At 41.8% G+C, this 21,146-nt stretch overlaps 3 protein-coding genes across 13 annotated transcripts in view; 1 reads left to right on the top strand and 2 right to left on the bottom strand.

Moving 5' to 3' along the window:
- Positions 1–13,870, bottom strand: part of LOC135501735 (E3 ubiquitin-protein ligase UBR4-like) — a 61,573-nt gene extending 47,703 nt beyond the window's left edge. For 7 of the 8 annotated variants that reach the window (XM_064793992.1, XM_064793994.1, XM_064793997.1 and 4 more), the window contains exons 1-11: positions 13,752–13,870; positions 13,058–13,155; positions 12,680–12,783; positions 12,125–12,160; positions 3,643–3,763; positions 2,893–3,250; positions 2,358–2,604; positions 1,925–1,984; positions 1,240–1,439; positions 802–1,042; positions 276–411 (exon numbers count right to left, since the gene is read on the bottom strand). In XM_064793992.1, coding sequence (XP_064650062.1) covers positions 276–411; positions 802–1,042; positions 1,240–1,439; positions 1,925–1,984; positions 2,358–2,604; positions 2,893–3,250; positions 3,643–3,763; positions 12,125–12,160; positions 12,680–12,783; positions 13,058–13,155; positions 13,752–13,870 — 1,720 coding nt within the window. The remainder of the gene's footprint in view (positions 1–275; positions 412–801; positions 1,043–1,239; positions 1,440–1,924; positions 1,985–2,357; positions 2,605–2,892; positions 3,251–3,642; positions 3,764–12,124; positions 12,161–12,679; positions 12,784–13,057; positions 13,156–13,751) is intronic. The other variant, XM_064793998.1, reaches the window with a different exon arrangement.
- Positions 13,871–14,660: 790 nt separating this feature from the next.
- Positions 14,661–17,316, bottom strand: LOC135501330 (uncharacterized protein C1orf131 homolog). 3 transcript variants are annotated; one of them, XM_064793389.1, is made up of 6 exons: positions 17,191–17,316; positions 16,750–16,830; positions 16,151–16,554; positions 15,721–15,891; positions 15,046–15,185; positions 14,661–14,816 (listed from the first exon to the last, which is right to left on the bottom strand). In XM_064793389.1, exons 2-6 carry the CDS (start codon positions 16,796–16,798, stop codon positions 14,699–14,701), a joined length of 882 nt encoding a protein of 293 aa, XP_064649459.1. In that variant the 5' UTR covers positions 16,799–16,830; positions 17,191–17,316; the 3' UTR covers positions 14,661–14,698. The 3 variants fall into 3 exon arrangements, with proteins under 3 accessions (XP_064649459.1, XP_064649460.1, XP_064649458.1); XM_064793390.1 differs by lacking the exon at positions 17,191–17,316 and adding an exon at positions 17,000–17,144; XM_064793388.1 differs by lacking the exon at positions 17,191–17,316 and having other exon boundaries at positions 16,750–16,942.
- On the top strand, positions 17,175–20,550 carry LOC135501329 (pseudouridylate synthase TRUB2, mitochondrial-like). Of its 2 annotated transcripts, XM_064793387.1 has the most exons (9): positions 17,175–17,252; positions 17,632–17,798; positions 17,942–18,058; positions 18,264–18,344; positions 18,704–18,765; positions 19,089–19,170; positions 19,353–19,425; positions 19,644–19,780; positions 20,081–20,550. In XM_064793387.1, the coding sequence occupies exons 2-9, from the start codon at positions 17,675–17,677 to the stop codon at positions 20,437–20,439; spliced, it is 1,035 nt and encodes a 344-aa protein (XP_064649457.1). In that variant the 5' UTR covers positions 17,175–17,252; positions 17,632–17,674; the 3' UTR covers positions 20,440–20,550. The 2 variants fall into 2 exon arrangements, with proteins under 2 accessions (XP_064649457.1, XP_064649456.1); XM_064793386.1 differs by lacking the exon at positions 17,175–17,252 and having other exon boundaries at positions 17,420–17,798.
- The last annotated feature ends 596 nt before the right edge of the window (positions 20,551–21,146 follow it).

Below are 21,146 nucleotides of genomic sequence, written 5' to 3'. Positions count from 1 at the left end.
TCCATGTGTGATGCACCCTCAGAGAATACTCTGACCCAGTCCGCTACACCGGGATGTTAGATTTGGCTCCAGCAGCCCCTTGAGTTCTTCGGCCACAATCAGGTGTATGTATTTTACTCGAATTGTACGTACTACCTCTGGTACCGTCTGCTGTATTCCTGGACAGTTGAAACATCATACACACCTTACTTCTTCTCTTGACACAAACACCTCAACTACCCATACTTTAATAAATTTCGTAATTTTTGATGTAGCAGAACGAGCATTCAACCTACCGTCCTCGTCTGTGGTACCTTCCGAGCTACTGAAGTCATCTTCGTAGTAAGTATTTGAATCGGACGTACTACCGCTGGTACTGTCGGCTGCATCCTTGGACAGATGAACGGAAATCTGCTTCTTTAGGGTCGCACCCTGAAATTGCAAGCATTAATGCCGTAAGTATTAACTTCTGGCACAAGGTCCACTCCAGCATATCCCCCTGGCCAAAGAATTCGTTTTGAGTCCTTCCCAAGGAAAGAAACAAGCAACAGAATTCTCTGAAAAAACTACAGAACTTTCCTTTCAAAGCTTACACTTGCAGTGTAGAGACGTGTAAATTACATCTGGCTACATATAGGTTGAAAATGCAGGCCTGGGCCTTGTTGTGTGGATAGGTTTTGCCACTAACTTAGGCGTTAACTCAACTTGACGTTATCTCCTTAAGTTAAGTCTAGTAGACTTAACACAATTGATGTTAACGCAAACATTTGTGACAAAAGTTGTTTTAAACAACCGGGCAAATAATGGAGGGTGGGAACTCACCTTGCGGAAAGAGACAATCATCAAATTCAGAAGAAGACTTGTAAGCCTGCAGCTGTTGATGAGCTTTTTCACTCGTTGCCACGCGGTGTATTCACCGGTGATTCTCAGGTCCGCCTCGAATATGGTCGGGGAGGAAATCTGTGAGGTGACGCCCTCTATTTGAAGGTCCTCTAACAGGAGGGTAAGAATCGTGTTGGCTTGACTAGCGAGGGCGCAGCACAAGGAGCCGAAGCCCATGGCACTGAAATAGATTCAAAAAATAATGACGACTTGAAGTTGAGCAAAATCTCGGACAAATTGAAAGGGATTTGAATTAAAGCAATGACACAATCTCTAATATCACTGACTCCAGCCCAGATAACCTCCTATGACTTATATACAAATATTTTCTGACATAAACTTATCCTATAAACAAAATTATTTTTCACATAAACTTACCCCTTTCCTGACCCAGGCCGAGGTAACGAATCTTTCCCCGATCCCGGCCGTATTGGACTCTCTTTGACCTTTGGCATGCCATCTTTACTGACCGACTTTGCGCCCGTCTTCTCGACAATATTGGCCGGAGTCAGACTCAGGATGTGCTGAAGGCCAGTCAACAGAGCCCAGGCTCCCAGCATGTGCAGGTTCTGGACATTCTGAAAAGAGGAATCAGTGGAGTTGTAGAGTCTAAAGTTAAGTTGTGATATCAAAATATGCGACAAGCAATGGACCAATGCTCCAATGCCCCATGGATATAGGCCTGGCAGTCAAGCTTCCACCCTCCCTTCTCCTCAAGGGGATGTTTCTTCCAACTGCGGTGGTGCAAAGGCAAAGCACTGGTGCTTCGAAACCAGAAATTCCTGGGAAGACAGAGCTCTTTAGAAGGGAAATGCACTTCATCTAGGAGATTGAAAACTCTGATCATAAAGCCGATAGATGACAAGTGATCGGCCCTGGTCTGCAAGATATCCAGAAAGGAACACACTGATTTAAAATACGGGCAGATTATGTTTCCCGCTGTTGTGAAATCAGACCTTTATACAGATATCATGGGGGGCTGTCTATTTGATCATTTTGAACTTATCAGAACTGTTTGAAGAAACTGTTTGTGGACATTTCAGTAAGGGAAACCAATACTCACATGTCCTCCAGCTCGAGTGGAAGATCTGATGGCTGTCGTCACAAATTTGAATGCTTCCAGCTGAAATGGCAAAGAATTGGTACACTGGTTACTAACTTCTGTCCAAATAAGTGTTCTAACCATTACACTATGGGATGTTCCTAAATATTTGGACTAAGGTTTGCAGCAGCTTTCCAATGCCTCATTTGCAGCAATGGTGTTGTTATGCCATGCATTGTATCTTTACGTCATGAGATGGATATTTTGGTCAGTCGAAGCGTTTATATTTACACACCTGACAGAACTATCCAGCCATAACAGTAAAGTTGTTAAGAGTCAGAACAAAAGAGAACACAGAGAGAGAGAGAGCTAGCAGAAGAGAGAATTACAGGTACTTGTTAAGTTCCTCCTTAACAAGCCAATTTTAGCCATTTCGCCAGTAAGCAAAACTTACCGATTTCTGCACAATCATCGCAGCAAATCCATCCAGTTCGTCATCCTTAGCAATGCCGGTACCCTTCATCTGCATACCGCTAGCGATCGCCAAGATGGCGCTACACGCAGCAGCAGTGATCGCAGCAAACAGGCAACTCATCGCAACGAGAACGATCTTTTCCAAACGTTCCGTGTTGAGAGGTTCGAGAATCGGCAGCGAGAAGACTTGCCAGATTATGTTGATGTCGTTTACCAGTGATTGGAAACTAGAAGAAAATGTAATAAATCAGTAAATAATTTAGTTTTACAAAAAGTGTTTACCAAAGTCAACTTTTGTTGACATTCATCGGCCTTTGGAATACTCCTCTTACACAAGTATTCCTGTGTGCATCATAAACAGCCCATTACGGGAAAATGGCGTCGGACAAAATGTCCAGGGTTTGTATCCGATCACACTTGTGCATGAATATTTTTGAGTTCAGATTTAGTCGCAGAGTCATCATACGATGCAGTAGTATGATTATTCTTTGCTAATTGACGATATTACTGCATACCTCGTTCGCACTGAAATCGCCTCGTTGACCGTCATTAGGTACTTGTGGCATCCCGCAAGCGCATCCTGATAGGCTATGATATAACGCGTCAGATACGGCAGTCCGACGCACAACTCAATCAAGATTTCGCGCCCGTTCAACTGCTGGAGCGTCTGGATATTCCTCGTCGCGATCACCGACGCATCAGACACGAGGATTGACGAGTCGAGCTGTTCCGCGTTGAGGGCCGGGATGGACGTGTCGGGTTTGGTGCGGGTCATGTAGGGCGTCTCGTCGAAGACAGACGTCAGTTGGGAGAAGATGTCACTGCTCACGAACCCTGGACGCTTGGTCTCCTTTGCGTCTTTGTTCTCGTCATCTGGAGAAAATTAAAATTTTTTTGTGATGAAATATTCCACTGAGGGAAGCATACTGGAGCATGTCAAAGATTTTTGAAGTCATGACAACATTTGCATCAATGTTGACCCCCTTACCTGCGCTGATAGGATGAACCTTTGTCGCTTTAAGCATGGTGGTCAGTGTGACAAAGTCAAGTCGTTCCAAGTTCTATTCATAGCACCTATAAATCTGTTTATACCCCTTATGTCAATCACTTATACCCGCTTTGATATTGAGAGCAACCTTGGCCTCTTGAGCATGGCAGTCAATGCAAAAATCTCAAGTTCACCCTTGTTGCTCTTAGTTCTGTATTATCTGAATGACCACCTAGCACCTATAAATCGGTTAACACCCCTGATCTCAACCACTTACCCGCTTTGATATTAGGAGGCACCTTTGCCGCTTTTAGCATGGCAGTGAGGTTGACGATGTCAAGTTTACACATGCTGCTCTCTCCACGACACAGACTTCGCAGCAAGGTCATCAAGTTCATCTGTAAAGAGAAGACATAAACAGACTTTAAAATAAAGATTACTTCTCCTTGTTGGTCTCAATATTCTCCAATCAATCCAACAAATTGTCACTTCTATGGCGGAACTTTCCAAGCAAAAGAGTTGTGTTCAAGTGTGCCCTCCCATCGGTACTTAGAAGTACCTCTGTCCACCACAAATTTCTCTGGCCAGCTGCTGTTACAAACAATATGATGATGCAAGTTCATAATTATTTTTATTTTTGTTCAGGTTGGCTGCGAAATCTACCTGGTTGCTCTGACAGTAAAACCATTACCAACACCAAGAATAAATTTGGATAGTAAATATTGTCAATGTGCTAAAACGGAGAAAACAAATTTGTCCGGATGATGCGCCTTGATAAAAAAACAAAGTGGAGAACTCTGCTTTTGAAGAAACACCATTTATTATTATCATTGCCTCTGAAACATAATGATGACTATGACTGAGAAACGACGTTATGGCTAGAAAGATATAGTGACAGTATTTGCTTGTGACATTTTTTGTATCACTGACACTGTACTGAGGTGGGCCATGCGCCCTTTTCAGCCCAAAATATGCCCATGACATAACCCCACCAAAATATATGAAAGACTACCCTGTTCGAGTAGCACTACTCAAGCCAGAGGGCGCTATCAAACAGTTCTACATTGCTGGATTTGATTGCCTTATAAATTTCAATTGGATTGGTTTGGGATTGGAAAGGTTACATAGACCCCCTTCGGATCCCATTTCCCTCCCTGTGCCCTCTCTGTGACCAGGGTTTAACATTAACAAGGCCGATATAGCTCGTTATAACCCCCTAACCTAAATAACGTTACATCTGTAACTGTCAAACCCTATCCGTTCCCCGAGAGGTAAAACATGACGCAAACAGGAAAAAATCTGTGTTTTTGTGCCCACAGTTTTCGTGTTTTGAGTAAATGCCAACAGGAAAATAAATTACCTATGACAAGTCTTAGATAGCAAGTATGAGGAATGCTTCAGTTCGTAAGGTTCAGGGCCAACAAGACGTCAGATGAGATTTTCATGTTATAAGAAGGCTACTAAGAATTCAGATGATTAAGGTTGATATCTTTGGCAGTTTTAGCGGTGGCTGTTTTTTCTCTAACATTTGCCATCGGATTCATCATCAGGAACTCGACCATTTTTCATCTGTAAGGTTAGGAAAGGTTAGAAAGCTGAGGTGGTTCGGCCACGTCACCAGAGCCAAGGGAACGCTAGCCAATACCATCCTGCAGGGCACAGTAGAGGGGAACCGACGACGCGTCCGACCAAAGAGAATATGGATGGACGATGTGAAGGACTGGACCGGAAGGAAGACCAGTGACCTGATCCGCCTCGCGGAAGACAGAACCATATGGTCCCGAATCGTCGATAAAACAGGGTCGCCCCAATGGCCGCATGGCTGCGGGATATGATGATGATGATGATGAAGGTTAGGATGACCCATCTGTCGCTTGTCTAAATAGAAATGGAAACGTCTGACACAAATCTCCCCACACAGGCTTTCATCCCAGATAATGTGTATACCCAACAAATCCAAGAGTTAAAATAAGCACGGTATTTATTTATAATCCTGGTTATCCCCTTCTATCAATTTACCAAATGTTATCAAGTGTTAACATCAATTATCGATTAACTAGAAAACCTATAAATCTACTTAACATGTTTTTAATGTGGATGTAAACTGTTTGACGTACTTGATAATATTTGTGATACCTGATGAATTATTTCCCAGAAATCCTATTAGTGTTAGATTTTGTTACTATTTTTTGTGCGAGGAGTTTATGTTGGTCATCTGCTTGAGTGTCCAGGCGTCTGTCTGCTACAGAGACCTGTGAAAACTAAACGTAGTTTCAGCTTCTGCATCCTCTGGTTCCAGAGTATCACTCGGTCTTTGCCTCCCCTTTCTGAGTCATTTTCGTAACAAGAGTTGGAGTGCGTTGCAAAGCCCCCGTCTGGAGACACTAGAGCTTCTAAGAGTTAGATGCGCAAAGACTGTCCAAGCATGTTGTAGAGACCCTTTTAAGAGAGGATGCAGCTACACGGAGTTAGATGTGCAAAGAGCGTCCATGCGTGTTGTAGAGACTGGCCGGTCAAGAGATACAGCTCCTCATGTAGTGGGGGCTCCCGTCATGTTAAGAACTAAGTCCTCTGCACTTCTCAGAGTCAGAAACGCACAGCGCAAACCAGAAATGAAATCAAACAAGTTTGTTTCACCTGATCTTCTCACACAAGAGAGAAAGCTTCATGTTTAGCTTTGCCAAGTTTGACTACTGCCCCAGTGACCAGGTAAAGTGGTTGGGGTTACTTCTTCCACTTCTAATTAGTTGGGAGACTGGCGATTCTTTTTAAAACATATGTACCTGTAATATAGAACATCTGCTTGGAACGTTTTGAGAGTTTCTGATCAATTATTATACTGTGGGCGATCGACGGGCTTCCAGTCACTCTCCTGATCTTTTCCAAACTAAAAGTTGGAGTTGGTGAATCAGCGACATTTTCAGTACCCAACACGTTCCCGATGTCGTCCTGACAAAATTTCCTTCTAGACCTGACATGATTCTGAACATTGTAGAAGTGTGTCTTCACTTCACATCGTTGATGGGTCGCTGTGAGAAAGGTTTAATAGTGGAACATGTCAGGATGGTGTCAGGAAAGTGACAAGAAAATGACTAGAACATGTCAGGAAAGAGCGAAAACGTGTCAAGAAAGTGACTCGAACGTGTCAGGAAGGTGACTGAAATTTGCTAGGAAGGCACCAGAGCATGACTGAGTCAACAGATAATCTGTGAGACGCACTGCAACCTCACAATCAGGATGCCTCAAATTTGTTACAGAGGAATGGCACATGGCTGAAATTTATGAGTACTTGTAAATTCATACTCGGCTAAAAGTGCAAACTATATGCACTTTAGGACCACTACCCTATAAAAAAGAAATAAAGCAGATTTTACAACTAGTGGAGAGCAGTCGCAGGAGTCTGACTACTTTAGATAATGGGAAGACCACCAGTATGAAACATGCGATGGCTCATAACCATAGATAAGTTGGCCTAACATCATCAAAATATGGCTCCCAAAAAAATTGCACAGTACAACAATTGGCAGACATAAAACATATAATGCACACAACGACAACAGACAAAACTGAAAAGTACATCCGACCTCACAAACTAGCAATGAATTGGGAAATAATAAATGGACAACCTAACGATGAACTATCTGTGCACATCTCGTCTAACAGTGCTAGAGATATTCTCTTCTAACTTGAGTTGAACAACAAGTACACTGTAACGAAAGAAGGACACCCACATCAGTTTAGTGTAACACGATCATCAGATACACTAAAGACACAACAGGAGAAGTTAGTACAAAACTAAGGGTGACACTTTGCTTTACAGAATACCACAGCAGACCCGTCGTTTCCGGGACAAAATGAAGACAAAATGAAAATCAGAATGAAGAATGCCAACTAAAAAATTGACAACATTTCTTTCACAGTTAATCAAAAATCAAATTTCTAAATTCTCATCCCCTGAGCATTTTGAAGCGAAAGCCTTTCCAACAACAGGATGATATCTGTACCCACCAACATACCCATGGAACGTGATATGATAACATTGATGCCACATTTTTTTTATTTGATAAGGCTATCAGCAAGACGATAACAAGAAGGCTAAAGCTAACATGAGATGGATGAGTCAGATAGCCAACAATTGCATTTGTGTTGACTTGTTGCAAGAAACAATATACCTCCCTCCTACGCACGATTAGGTTTCAAAGTTTGGATGGACCTCTCAAAACTGGCCCAACGCCAGCTTTCTGGTTGTGGTAGGGAAAGCAAACAGAATATTTGTGACTATTTCGGAGGGTATTTGCCCCCTGCCCCCCTCCCTCCCCCCGAGCTACGGCCCTGCCATTCTTTTACCAGTGAGCTTTACACGCAGGACCTTCTACACATATCCCCATGTGATTGACTCAAGGGGGTAGTTGTAAAACAAGAAACACAGAAACGAAACAGAAACACAGAAACGCAGAAACGAAACGCAGAAACGAAAATCAAACGGGTTTTCAAAAAGGTTGGAATCAAGCGGCACGCCGATACTTTCCTTGCCCAATCCGTTGTTATTGTCGTTTAAAAGTAAAATCTGAGGTTGGTGGGTTGCGGCCAGCCGGAATGCAATAGAGTTGTTGAGGGGATACATGGAGCAACTTTGGGGGTGGGGGGGGGGGGGGGGGGGGGGGGAGGGGGCGGCACGATATGTGAAGTCTTTTGAGGTGGTGGTGTAGTACTTTGGTAGGTTCGATTCGATTCCTACAGCATGTTATTTTAAATGAAGGTGCAGTGCAACATCTTGCCTTGTAGTGTTCAATTTACATGAAGTACCAGGATCATCCTACAAATCCCGTCTGATGCAGCACTAAATGCAAGGTACGGTACCAGTACATGGGTGAATCATTTCGACGTTATGTGAGACGTGAGAGACCAATTTTGGCGACTAGAATAGAGTAAAGTGGGGGGGGGGGGCGGGCACTAGACTTGGACTTGGAGTAACTCGATCTTGCCTGCCCAGCTGCTGCCTTTAAATAGTCCCTTTAAATATATGTTTATGTTAATGAGGTTGCAGTAGGGAAGTTCAGCCTAGTGTCGTGCACAGGCCATGGAATGTACAAAAGAACAGGACTCGCTATTCGAAGGACTATTTTCTATTTACGCCGTGTAGTACATACATGTAGTGTATTGGCACGATCAAGGCCGGATGCTGCCAATTTGCGCACACGTTGATGAGGCTAAAAGGGGTATTGGGAAATGAGCATTCCTCCTTCCATTCCGACTGAATACCGGTTTTAGTTACACCCGCGTTCGCGGCCACAACCATGGCAACAAGATGGAGTTTGCAGACCAGAATTCGCCACAAGACTGGTTTCTGCGTTTCGTTTCTGTGTTTCTGTGTTTCTGTTTCGTTTCTGTGTTTCTTGTTTTACAACTACCCGACTCAAGGTGAGCTATGCTGCAAGTGCAATGAGAAGCAAAAGAACATCATGTAAAGAACTTTTTCTGGCTCCTTCACGTTCGTTAGTGCTCTCTCCTTGATGTTTACTTTGGTTACTTCCACCAACTGGCGGTGAAGGGAGGGTGTAAGGTACATTGACGTCATTGTACATTACAATGATGCAGGGGAACAAAGAAAACGAATCCACCTGTTCCGGTTAGGGGCAACACTGATCGTGCTGAGGATGCAGCTGATTTCACCTTGACTATATTTTTGTAGTTGTTGATGTTATTGTTTGTACAGTCCACCAATTCTACGGCTTTATTAAACCTACATTCTTCAGGTTTTGACGATACCAGGATGCATATTTTTTCCAAGAAGAGCATTCTAATGCTGGGAGGTGACTTCAAGCAAAACCTGGGTGATTTGCGCATCAAATCCATGAAGAGTTTGCTACATGTATGAGGTAGAGATTCATTTGCAGTGGTCATTAGTACAGTTACCCCCGACAAGAATCAGTGATCACAAGGACGTGAGATCAATAACACACCATGCGCTTGCCAGTTTTTACCTGCAGACGAGAGATAATTTTGCTGCATACAGCAGCGATTATGATTGCAGGCTTTTAAATCGCTCAAAGTGCGAGGCATTTTTGTCTCGCCAGTGAGATCATTTGGCCTCTGTCACTCTTTTATAAACAAATAAGCAGCTCTAAAAACCATCATTCAGTATCTTTTTTTTAAAATCTAATTTGTCCATAGAGCATTCTGGATAGTTTATTTATGTCCGATTTCCGCCAGTGGATGGTTGGTAGCAGTATTTTGATTGCCACATTGGCAGCTGATTCACTCAGAACATACTGAGTCAACCCGGCTATAAAGTAACCTAGTTGGTATGTCTATCACCTTGGCTACCTCACAGAAATTCTGCTGTCATTAATTACAATGTAGTCAGTGATTTCCAGGATGTATCAAAAGGATGTACAGTGGAACCTCCCTTAGCGGACACCTCTCTATCAAGGACACCCTCTCTATCAAAGACACTGGATTTGGGCCCAAATTGGTCATTAACATTGAATTTGACCTCTGTTATCAGGACACCTCTCAATAAAGGACAGCATTTGTCAGTTCTAAGGGTGTCCTTGATGAAGGGGATCTACAATACGAGGTTTTCTCTCAAGTATAACACACATCAAAGTGATGCACACAATAACAAGTTTTCATCACAAAAGCAACAAAGCTTGATCTGATCCACCCTGAATATATCAGGATGCGCAAGTAGGAGTCATGCTGTAGGCCCTGTTAGCAAGATGATGGAAATGATCTGGCTAAAGCATGGGTGCCTTCAGTCTGCATTCTCATGATTACCCGGATAAGGCCTCCGAAAAATAGTTTGGTGACTGGGGTCCATTATCGCATTCTGATGTTTATCTCTGGCTTTGAACATATATTTGCTATGTTTATTTGGTGATATTCTGTTGCTAATGTAGTGATTCACCTTTGGGGTTCTCGTTTGTTTCAAATTTCAAAGTACAGTGTGGTGTTCTCTTCTGAATTGACTCTGGGTATCCTGTTCTCTAAGCTATTTTCCTTGCAGCTACTTTGTCATATAAAACTGTTGAAAAATACTAGCTTGAGGAAAATAATAGTAGTCAGGGAAGATTTATTTTTGTTTCGGGAGCACACTGCATTGACTTGTTTTTTCATTATGATTGCAAGTAGCAGAGGTAACTGACTTCTTCTGTTTTTCTACTAGGTCATGCCTTCTTAAAGTGCAATGTGAAGAAGCATCATACCACATGTGGTAGGTACTACATGCCATGTTATTTAGAATCAAAGTCTTTGATCATTTTTGTTGATTTTTATTGATTCAATCGGCCACAATTCAGTTATTTTTTAAACGTCTGCATTGATTTTAGCACATCTAAAAGACCTACAGTGCTCGTACAAAATCTGAAATTTCAATTAAGACACTACACACAGAATATAAATTATAGATTTCAACATTGGTGCTGTGTCCGCTAATTAGATGTGATGTACACCATGAGTCTGAAATTATGTGCCATAGGTAGATTTTTATCCTGTTCACATGACAGCTAAATGGTACAGTGGCAACGCAACGTTTCTTACTTTGGACCGACGAGTACAGTTATACATGAACAGTGTATGCCTTTACAAATGCAGTGGAACCCCCTTTAGTAGACATGCCTCTATTAAAGAAAACCTCTCTATTGAGGACATTAGTTCTGGTCCCAAATTGGTTGTTTCCATTCAATATGACCTCTCTAGTCAGGACACCTCTCTATTAAGGACAGCACTTGTCAGTCCCGAGGTTGTCCTTAATAGAGAGGTTCTAGTTCTACTGTATCATTATCATAAGACTTTGTGTATCAATTGTATCAGAGCTGCAAATCAAAATGTACTCGATGGAACCCAGGCTACCTTGATTGAGGGCAGCCAACCTGATTAAGCAGACATAATTCTAGGAATACTTGGAGAAGTAACCAATATCGATATCCGAACATATTTCATCAGTCTGTATTCCAGACCAATACAACCTCAGTTGCTCAGTTGCTCAGAGCCTTGAGTGCCCAGGGTCAAGAAACATGCCAAAGTTTTTGTCCAAATTACAGATGATGGGCACTGCGCATGCACTTTCAAGGCCTACTGTACATGTAGCTGTTGTACACGAACAAGAATTTTAGCTTGTTGAGAAAAAAATCAACAAAAAACACACAACTTACCACCTGGAACATGTGGAACATGTGGAACACAAACTCACAGAAATCATTACATTTAATGAATATGATAAGGTTATACTGTAAACAACCAAATTCTAGAGCCTCTTGGAGCATTTATGAAGCATACTCATACACTTACAAAATTACCCCAGTCCTCCTAGGGGTAGAACTAAAATGGGAACACAGACCACCGCACAGGGGCAAACCTTAACCCTCTTGCATTTTATGCACCGAATACAGGCTTTACTTTTAAACCGGACATAACCGGCAACGAGCCTTTCCAAATTGCATGCCTCTGTAACTTTGCCATTGATGATTGCAATCTCATATTACTCGGCTTAGCTCTGCATGGGCCTTTGAATCATCTTTCAGGTTGAAATAGTGCAAGAAATGGATTGTATTGTGTTTGGGAATTATCTTCTCAAGCCGTTTCTTGAGTTATCATGCATTCGGGAACAAGGTAAACTGGATGTTCTTTCTAAACAATTTGCTTTCAACGCAAAATTTGTCACTGCATCAAAGAGATAAATAGAAGACGTCTTGCGCTGACTTTAAATGCAAGAGGGTTAATAAACCAACACCAGAGTCTGAATAAAACATGTTTACCTTATTCAAGACATCTGGCGGATCAGGTTGTTCGGTCTATCAGCATGAAAGAAAACGAAGTCAAGTTTTCAATCACACGAAAGTTGAGAAATCTGTTAACCCTTCACCCCCATTTCCCTGCATGGACTGATCCAGTTAATGCATCAGAGTAGCCCATTCAAGATCGTGGGGGTGTAAAGGTTAGCTACACCAGTTCTGGCCTGTCACAGCAAAACCAGTCGCATGTCGCAAAGAAGATGAGCCCAAATAACACCAGGAGATAATCGAAGTAATTGATGAATTCAAGATTGCACTAAAGGCAGACAACAGTGAAATAAACAACCAGTCCGTCTCAACCTGCCAAGCTGAGAGCGACACATGTCTGGTTTTGCTGTGAGAAAAGGGCAACAGAGATCATAATTTTGAAAGGAGTCACTAAACAATTTTAAGCGCCCAAATACATTTGTATTTCAACTTGTGCATTTCTAATACTTATTCAACCACATACCGGTAGTTATTTCCATAACATGACAGTACCTGTCTAGGCTAAGTTTTGTTCTTTTTTTCATAACTCACCTTAGAGACCACACAATTATCCTCATGCTTCTGCAGCCTCATTAGAAGATACTTTATCAGGACGCGACAAGCGTTCACAGTATTGGACAGGTCTGCTTTGGACACTGAAACACAAGAGAACATTTAAACTTATGCAATCAATCATGTGCAAAAATGTCAAAAAAAGTCAAGTTTGGAACAGATGAATTTCTTTTTTCGAAACAAGGAAGGTACTTGTACTTTTCCTTCCTATCTGCACTTATTCTGTATTGTGTATGTACATATACATGTATTTAATGTACAGTAGAACATCTCTATTGAAGACACCCTCCAGACTGAGTCAAACTGACCCGAGTCAAACTGTGAAAAGTTGGAGAACACTAGAGAGCACTGACTCACCTGCACCCGCACTACTGCTAATGTAATGAGCTGAAAGGGCGACAAACGAGGAATAGAATCCCTCATACTGCGCCTCATGATTCAATATGTCTTTTTCACTGAAATAGAAATCATTGTGAACATATGTTAGGATTGTTGTGGATTGCCTTTGCGCTGGAACTTTATCGAGTGAGGGCTATAATGTCTCAGGGGTTTGTGTGTGGGTAAACACTAAAACAGTGGATGCGGTAGAACTGATTTTCTCATGCGGCAAATCGCATTGTCTGACAATGCATCCCGGCAACCCGCAGCGCAGGTCCTCCCCTCGCCGTAGTATCACAGAAGTTGCACGGTACGTTTAGACAATGGGAGACTGCTAAAAAAATGTAGAATCTCCCAACTGGCAAAGCAAGGATGCAATCCTTAGGCCCACAGCACAGGACAAAACGATGTTGCGCTTACATGTGTAGGTCACAGGCGTGCAAAAGATATCGAAAACACTAGATCCATGAAGGTGTACATGTAAATGAAAGGGTCTACAGCACACTGCACTTTGCCGTGTACATTATCATTATGTACATCATACATAGAATGTGTGTGTTGAGGAAATGAAAAGTAAACACACAGTGACACAGCACAGGAAAAATACACAGTTGTAAACAATCGGATTTCAGAGAGATCTGGACACGCAGTGGTTCAATTTTACGGTACGTACCTTCTGATGATAGACTGAACCAATTCTGGCAGGTTATTTTTGTTAAAAGAAGAATATGAAGCTGCTAAAAGCGGCTTCACACAAGCGGAGCACTCCACTCCTGCTCCACTGGCCGCCATCTTTTTGCTTCTGGTGGTTTTTCGCCCCCAATTATTTCGCCCCAGATCGTAGTTGTTTCGCTCCCTGGCTGGGTTGTTTCGCTCCCTGGGACTTTAAAAGGGGGACTATAGGCAGGAGCAGAGGGACTAATTTGGCGACCTATTGGCGACTTTCTGTAACTTTATCTTGCCTGCCTAGCTGCTGCCTATATTGTCCCTTTAATATGCCCAGGGAAAGATGAGTAGTATATTGCCTTCCCTAAGGTTGTCCAATCTAAAGAAGGAATCGTTTGGTCATCTAGTTTGTGACCTTGGGCAAGTCACTTGTCCATCTTATTGATTGGTCATCTGGAGTATGGTCCTGTCCCTCCAACAACATATTGTGGATTGATTGGTCATTCAAAGGAGAGACAAAGGCACTTCCACAACTATGAACAGAAGAGACATAGTCACAATCACCAGAATGACCCAAGGCAGTAAAATTCCATCAGCTGTCAGACATGGCAGGCAAAAAAGATGTGACAAGTAGCAACACAACATCAAGGACATAGCCATTCAAAATATACATTGTCCCAGTTTCCTGTACAAGTGTGATGGTATCCCGATCAGTTGGCCATTTTGTACAGTCCTTCAAGAAAATAAATCCTCAAAGCACAAGCTCTGGCACCCTATGGACTATTCCAGGGTATGTTAGGCAGCAGCAGTGCTGGAAAGTCTAATATTTCCTAAAACTATCCAACCAATACACCACTACCCTCTCGGAACAATCCTCAGAATTTTCAATAAACAGAAAAAGTCATAGTTCTTTGGCAGAATATTTATTGGCTAAAAATAATAACACATTGTACATTAACTACGTCTCAATCTTGTTTTCTTGATCTTATCAATCTGATCTTTGGTAAGTGTTTGCACACCGCCTCTGAACCGTCCAACCTGACCGTCGATGAAGCCAAGGTCACCTTTGCCCCTGAAGAGATAAGAATGTATCTATTCGTATTAGCGACCAAGAAGTGATGCATTAAACCTTTGATTACCGAAATTTGAAAATTTATAGCACAAACTTAACTTAGCGTTAAGTCAAATAGACTTGAAAGTGTAGGAGATAGTGCCATGATGATGATGATGATGATGAATGTGCACTCTCAGGAGACTAAGTCATGTTTGATTCAGCAATAACCATAATCATGTATGCTTACTTTTTGTGCCTCATCCCTTTCCGACTTTTCACCTTCAATCCCATTATTCGGTCCATCTCTCGCTTCTTCTTCTCATCATCTTTCTTTTGTCGTTGCTGTTCCATGTAGGTCTTGTACGGGATATGATTCTTCCTGGGAGGCTGAAAACATAAAAGTATCAACTCTACAATTAGCTCGATACACAAATTATTATGCTCAATAATGCTGGTGTGGGGTGTATCCGTACACAGTTATGATTTGCGTAAATGCCTACCCCACAAACACACACCCCACCACTGCCCTACCAAAACGCTATATTCATGAAGAGCGAACCAATTATTGAGATAGAAAGTTTAAATTACTGTCTTGAACCTTGATGCTTTTTTGTAGCGAAGTTGTTTTTATCTTTCTTTAAAGCTGTAGTCTCAGCCTACATGTAGTGAGACCATCTGCCTAGTTATATATTATATAGCCGAGGTGGAAAACTTAGCCTGCTCATTCAACCACAGAGATAATTTAAACAAATTTCTGATAGCTTTCATTGAATGTTAACACTAACAGTACATTCCATATTGGATTGTGGCTAGAGCTAAGTGATTGTTCAGCCTAGTTTCAATAGTTCAAACTAAACTCTGCTGGGGTGACTGGAAAACCAAGTTGGGAAGATCTCCTTAGAAAACAACCCATTTCTCTCACCCGCGCTCCAAGTTTGATGACCAGCATTCGTTCTGCCTTCTTCTTCTCCTTTTTAACGAAACCTGTGATGCCTAACTTCTGCACATCATGTCTTGCTTTCCTCATATTAAACTTGGCTGATTGGTCAACTTCCGTCGTCTCCTCATTTGCTTCCTCGGACAAAGCTCCTAACTGAAATAAATTGGACAAAGATGTTTTAGACAATTATGGCCAGGTCAAGATCAAGCAGCGGCCAATTCATCTTTTTAAAGCACGGCGCCCTGCCTTTCAGATTTCTAACTGAAAGCACTTGACAAAAGAAATAGGTGTTGCAGTACCACCTCCTTATTTGGACGAACTGACATGGTAGATGAAAAATGTTGCTGCACCAAAACTAGGATTGAAGCATCTTTTCTTCACTTGCAATTTAGGAAAAGAACTTCATACCAACCTTGCGCTTCTTTGAAGATCGCCCCTCCTCGAATACCACAACCTCCACGGACCTCTCATTTTGTTTTAAAGTTCTTTCTGCACGATCAGTTGTGACATCACAACAGACGCCATGAGAATCATCACCCCCTAATTCTTTTGTTGAAGCACCGCCTTCACTATTTAAATCCAGGAAACCCTTGATGAATTCTAAATGTCGTTTCTGTCCCTTGATTTTCGGTTTTTGTATCTTTGTTTCCTCTTCTTCAGACTTGGCACTGTCTGTTCCACCCTTTTTACTGTTTTTCTTGTTTTCATTTTTGATTGAATATTTTTCCTCAAATTTTTCTAGTTCTGCATTCCTTTTGGATGTCTTTTTCTTTTTGGGTTTTACAATCTCTGTATCGTCTTCAAGAAAAGAACCAACTGAAAAAAGAGAAGGTGATAAATCACATCAACACAAACATTTTGACAGGTGAAGAATGTTTTCTCTTATCGTCTCAAAAGTTGTAAATCTATGTATGCACCACTTGCAAACCATGGCATGCACGTATGTCACGCATCCTACACATGCATGCATGCACAGTATACATAGGTACCACTAAATCTCAAAATATTTACCGTAAGAATCAAGCTTTTTCAAAATAGATTTCTTTGACACTTTTGACATTATGATGGATATATCAGTAGCCAGTCATTCCGCTAAAATTCGAGGAGGAAACTGGATGAAAATGACTTTTTAGAAGCAACAAATATTTTTGGACAGATTGAAATTCGTGATGGGTTATCTACCGCAGTGCCATCAGTGAAATGATAGGCACCCGATGTAATAAATTTGATAAATTTATATAAATCAGAGAGTATAAATTACTTTCTATGGTAGATCATAAGCTAATCAACCGAGAAACAATTTGTATTAGATTTATTTTGGGTCATAAAGCCTTTAAAATTGATTGTATGTTGGTCTGTTCCCGTGGTACTTTTGTCAGATAGCTGGAAAGTTTTTCACATGTGGAAAATTTAGAAAATTCTCATGAAAATATGTCAAGATTTGTGTTTTACTCGCATAATCCGCTGCAGATTCGTCTTTAATTTGTATCCAACAGACAGATCAAAGTGTATAGGTAAAGAGAGTTTTCAAAATTATCAAGAGAATGAAGGAAATCTTGAGGAAAGTAAAACTTGAATGGGGGTTGAACGGATGGATGATGGTTGTTGTCAGTGTGAAATAGACTGGGGTCATTTCTGACAGAACCGCCGGAGGGGAGAAGACGTCCGTTTCTTGTCGTCAATCGGTGTGTGAAATTGCTGTCGCAGTTCAAGTATTGTCTGAGGAAGAGCTTGAGAGTGGGCTCCATACAAAATATTTATTGTGCGTATTCTCGCACCAGTCAAGTCGGAGAATTCGCCAATAAACAAAGGCCACATGAAACCAGCATGGAGTGGAGAAAAGACAAATGTGGAGCAATCTTTAGAACTTCATAACAGTCAATTTATTTTCAGTCAGCAGACCAAATTTTATTTACAACTACAAGAGCTGAGAAAAATGCCCACTTCGACCTATGCACCATCGGCCTTCAGGGCATTAAACGGAATCTTCTGTATTTACAAACCCCCTGGGTCAACCATGAAGAACATCAGGAGAACCATCCCAATGAAATTGGCTGCTGGTAAGAATACTTTGTAAAGTTACAGACTTAGTTTCACCTCTCAATTTCAACAAGCCACAAAGGAATCTGCCGAGTCTATTGTCGATTTCTGTGTCCTATGTATCCTAAGGTCTTTTGTATCTCTTTCACCCTTGTCCTTTCAGATCTGAACTTACTGCCTGATCGTCCTCTGCGCCGCATGGTGAAGCTGGAAGAGCAAAACCTCGGGACTGACCTCCCCATTGTGACCGCTGTACCAGATTTGGCTGACCATCCACAAGGTAAACCTCTTCAATGCTAGGTCTTCAAATAATGATTTTTTTAAAATCAAGACCCTATGCACATTGACACATGTCCAAATGAAGCCAACACTGCAGTACACTAAAGCCAAGAGCTCTCTTTCACGTATGAGAAAGATTTTAATGTCGAGGAAGTTTGAAGGCGACATCTACAAGTCCTTATAATATTCCATTCCTCTTCTTTCAGTGATTGGACCCAGATATCTCCCGGAGGACATTTACTTCAAGTATGAACTGCATTTAAATCGTCTTTCATCTGGATTGGTTGGTAAGTTGAAAACTCAGTCATTAGCTTATACTCAGCTGTGTAGTGGCAATAGATCATCTAAAATGTGTTGCCTGCCATGTTCGGGTGTAATTCCTGTAAACCGAAGGTATGTTGCCTAGCCAGTGTATATGAAGACATAAATTCAAGGCCTGTCAAAGCCCTGTCATTTTCTCCACTCATAGCGATTACCGACTGCAGTTGAAACTAAACTCTCACAAATCTTACAGTGTGTGGTATTGGTCGTGAGGCCCAGAAACTCAGCTACATCAAGCACTCAGAAATGATGCGGGTGAGTTCTTTTTTCGTTGCGCAGTATATTACCGACTGCAGTTGAAACTAAACTCTCACAAATCTTACAGTGTGTGGTATTGGTCGCGAGGCCCAGAAACTCCGATACATCAAGCACTCAGAAATGATGCGGGTGAGTTATTTTTTCGTTGCGCAGTATGGTACTGAAGTGGTATTGCGCCATGTTTCCAACTTGAAGGTTGTCCCACTTAAAGTGGACTAGCGTACAAATCAGTCCTGCACACAGAATGGAATCATTCCTCCACCGATTCTGTTAGCGACAAGGGAGAACTTATAAAACAAATACATGTAGTCGGCAAGACATTTCCAGCTGGCAGAACAATTAATACCCCTCCCGTCAATCTGAAACAACCATTATATGTACTCAGACGCAACACTCGCAGCATGAAATTCATCAAATCCAAATTCTTACAATCTATTTTCTGTGAAATTCAGGTCTACCACGTGCAGGGTCATCTTGGTATGGCCACACAGGACTTCTCACCGACAGGTCATCTCGTTGAGAAGACGACTTGGGGTAAGTATCTCTGCTGTTTTTTCCTTTCGTTTTACTTTTTAAAGGACGATCGAATAGGCTCAGTGATACATGGCACTGTGAATTCAATAACTTATGGAAAAACATTTCATGACCGGCATCAAAAGTTTAACGGAGTTCTCTCTGAAGCTAAGTTCTCTCTGAATATCTAAATGTTGTTTTAGGGCATGTGAAACAAGGTCAATTGGATCGAGTTGTGTCTGGCATCCAGGCTAGCCATCAAAAGAATATGTTCCAGTAAGTGTTGTTTACATTCTAAATTTGAAGTTAGACTACAGGCAGGAGCCGGGTGGGTCAGGTCTCGTAGTACATCAAGGTGGGGATGTGCGAACGCCCAAGACTTCCACATATGGGACAGCGGTATACCATTGTATCGAATGCCACAGTTGAAAGGAAGGGTTAGATGATGTGTTTTGAGTATTCTTCAGTTAATTTGGGTATTCTTCCTATTGCAGCCAAGCTGGAGTTGACCTACAGAGTCAGGAAGCGTATGAAATGGCTGTGAAGGGTATTGTACGTCCGAAGGATGAAGACATCCCAATCATATATGGAATCAAATGTATAGAATTTGAGCCGCCATATTTTACACTAGGTGAGTGGTATGACCTGAACTGCCTTCTCACACTTGCAAGGCACACCTGGCATTTGACTTAGAAAAAGAGTGTCGGGAAGCCAAATCTGCCTGGCCCTGGTATTAGGGGACGCACTAAAATAAATAACAAACTTAACTTTTTACACATGCTTTTGAGTGAAGAGTTTCTTGAAAAGCTGTTTGATCAGTATTTCAGAGCCGGATTTAAGTAATTTTCTGAAACCCATAGGACATGCTTGCCCTTTTAGTAGGGGTGATGCTACAATGAACCAAGTTTACATGATATTTCTTTCATTTCAGAGATACACTCTATCGGTGAAAGGTGTAAATATTTCATGGAAGTTGTTCACGAAATAGGACTTATGTTAAAATCCTCAGCTGTCTGTACCAAGCTCCAACGGATACGCATAGGACATTTCACGTTAGAACACGCTTTATTACAAAGACATTGGAACTGCGAGGGAATCATTTCAAACATTGCATTCTGTCGGCCGTTAATAAGGAAGGAATTCTTAGATTCGGGTCTTCACATGAGGAAAATTGAAGCGTCAGAACATTTGACGTTGCAGAATGGAGCTGAGAAGTATTTGGACCAGATTGCGGAACCAGAGGAAAGTGTTGAGGGGATTGGGGAGGAGAGTCATCAGGGAATTTATTGAAGGAGGAATATCCAAATTACTGTGTCATATGTGATTATCAAACTGGTTTTTGTGATGCGATGAAGGCATTTTGAATTATGATAAAATGCGATCTCCTGTGACCTTTCTTAAGTTTTCTGAATAAATTGTTCAAATAAAAAATTACAGCTTTAGCTTTCCTTTGTTTGCAAAGACACGTCAGGACTTGTGACTGTGTTTGGGTGGCACTGCCGCTGGATGAAAAGTGGGCCCATTGGCCTTGTGAATCAATCTTCGGCCAGAGGGAAGAATCCATTTCAAGCTTAGTGTCCACTTAGGTAGGGTACCCGGTAATTTATTTGAATTTTGATTAGGTGACCGGTAGAAGAATAGGGTCTTCTGACTCATTCAAAGGACTCATAAGGCAATGTAGAGTTGGATGTTTAGCTCAAGGAAGCGGAGAGGCCGAACACACAACCTGCTGATTATGAAACCCTGTGCCACTGACCTTATCCCCCCCAAATCTGTCCTCTGATAAGACACATCCATCGAAAAAGTTCCTCCTTCATAGCCAACAAATTAGATGTTGCTATAGATACACTGTGAACCAGCAAACACTGAACAAACCTGTTCAGGCCAGAAGAGAGTATTTGATGCGGACAAGTGCACATTTCAATGCGGTGGATGTATGACCAATACAAAGACGTGCCCAATGGTGTTGATAACCTTGCCCAACAAAGAAATTCATT

The sequence above is a fragment of the Lineus longissimus genome, chromosome 17 (assembly GCF_910592395.1).
Source record: "Lineus longissimus chromosome 17, tnLinLong1.2, whole genome shotgun sequence".
NCBI lineage: Eukaryota > Metazoa > Nemertea > Pilidiophora > Heteronemertea > Lineidae > Lineus > Lineus longissimus.
Note: the sequence above shows the minus strand (reverse complement) of the source record. Positions and strands in the feature narration are given on the sequence as shown.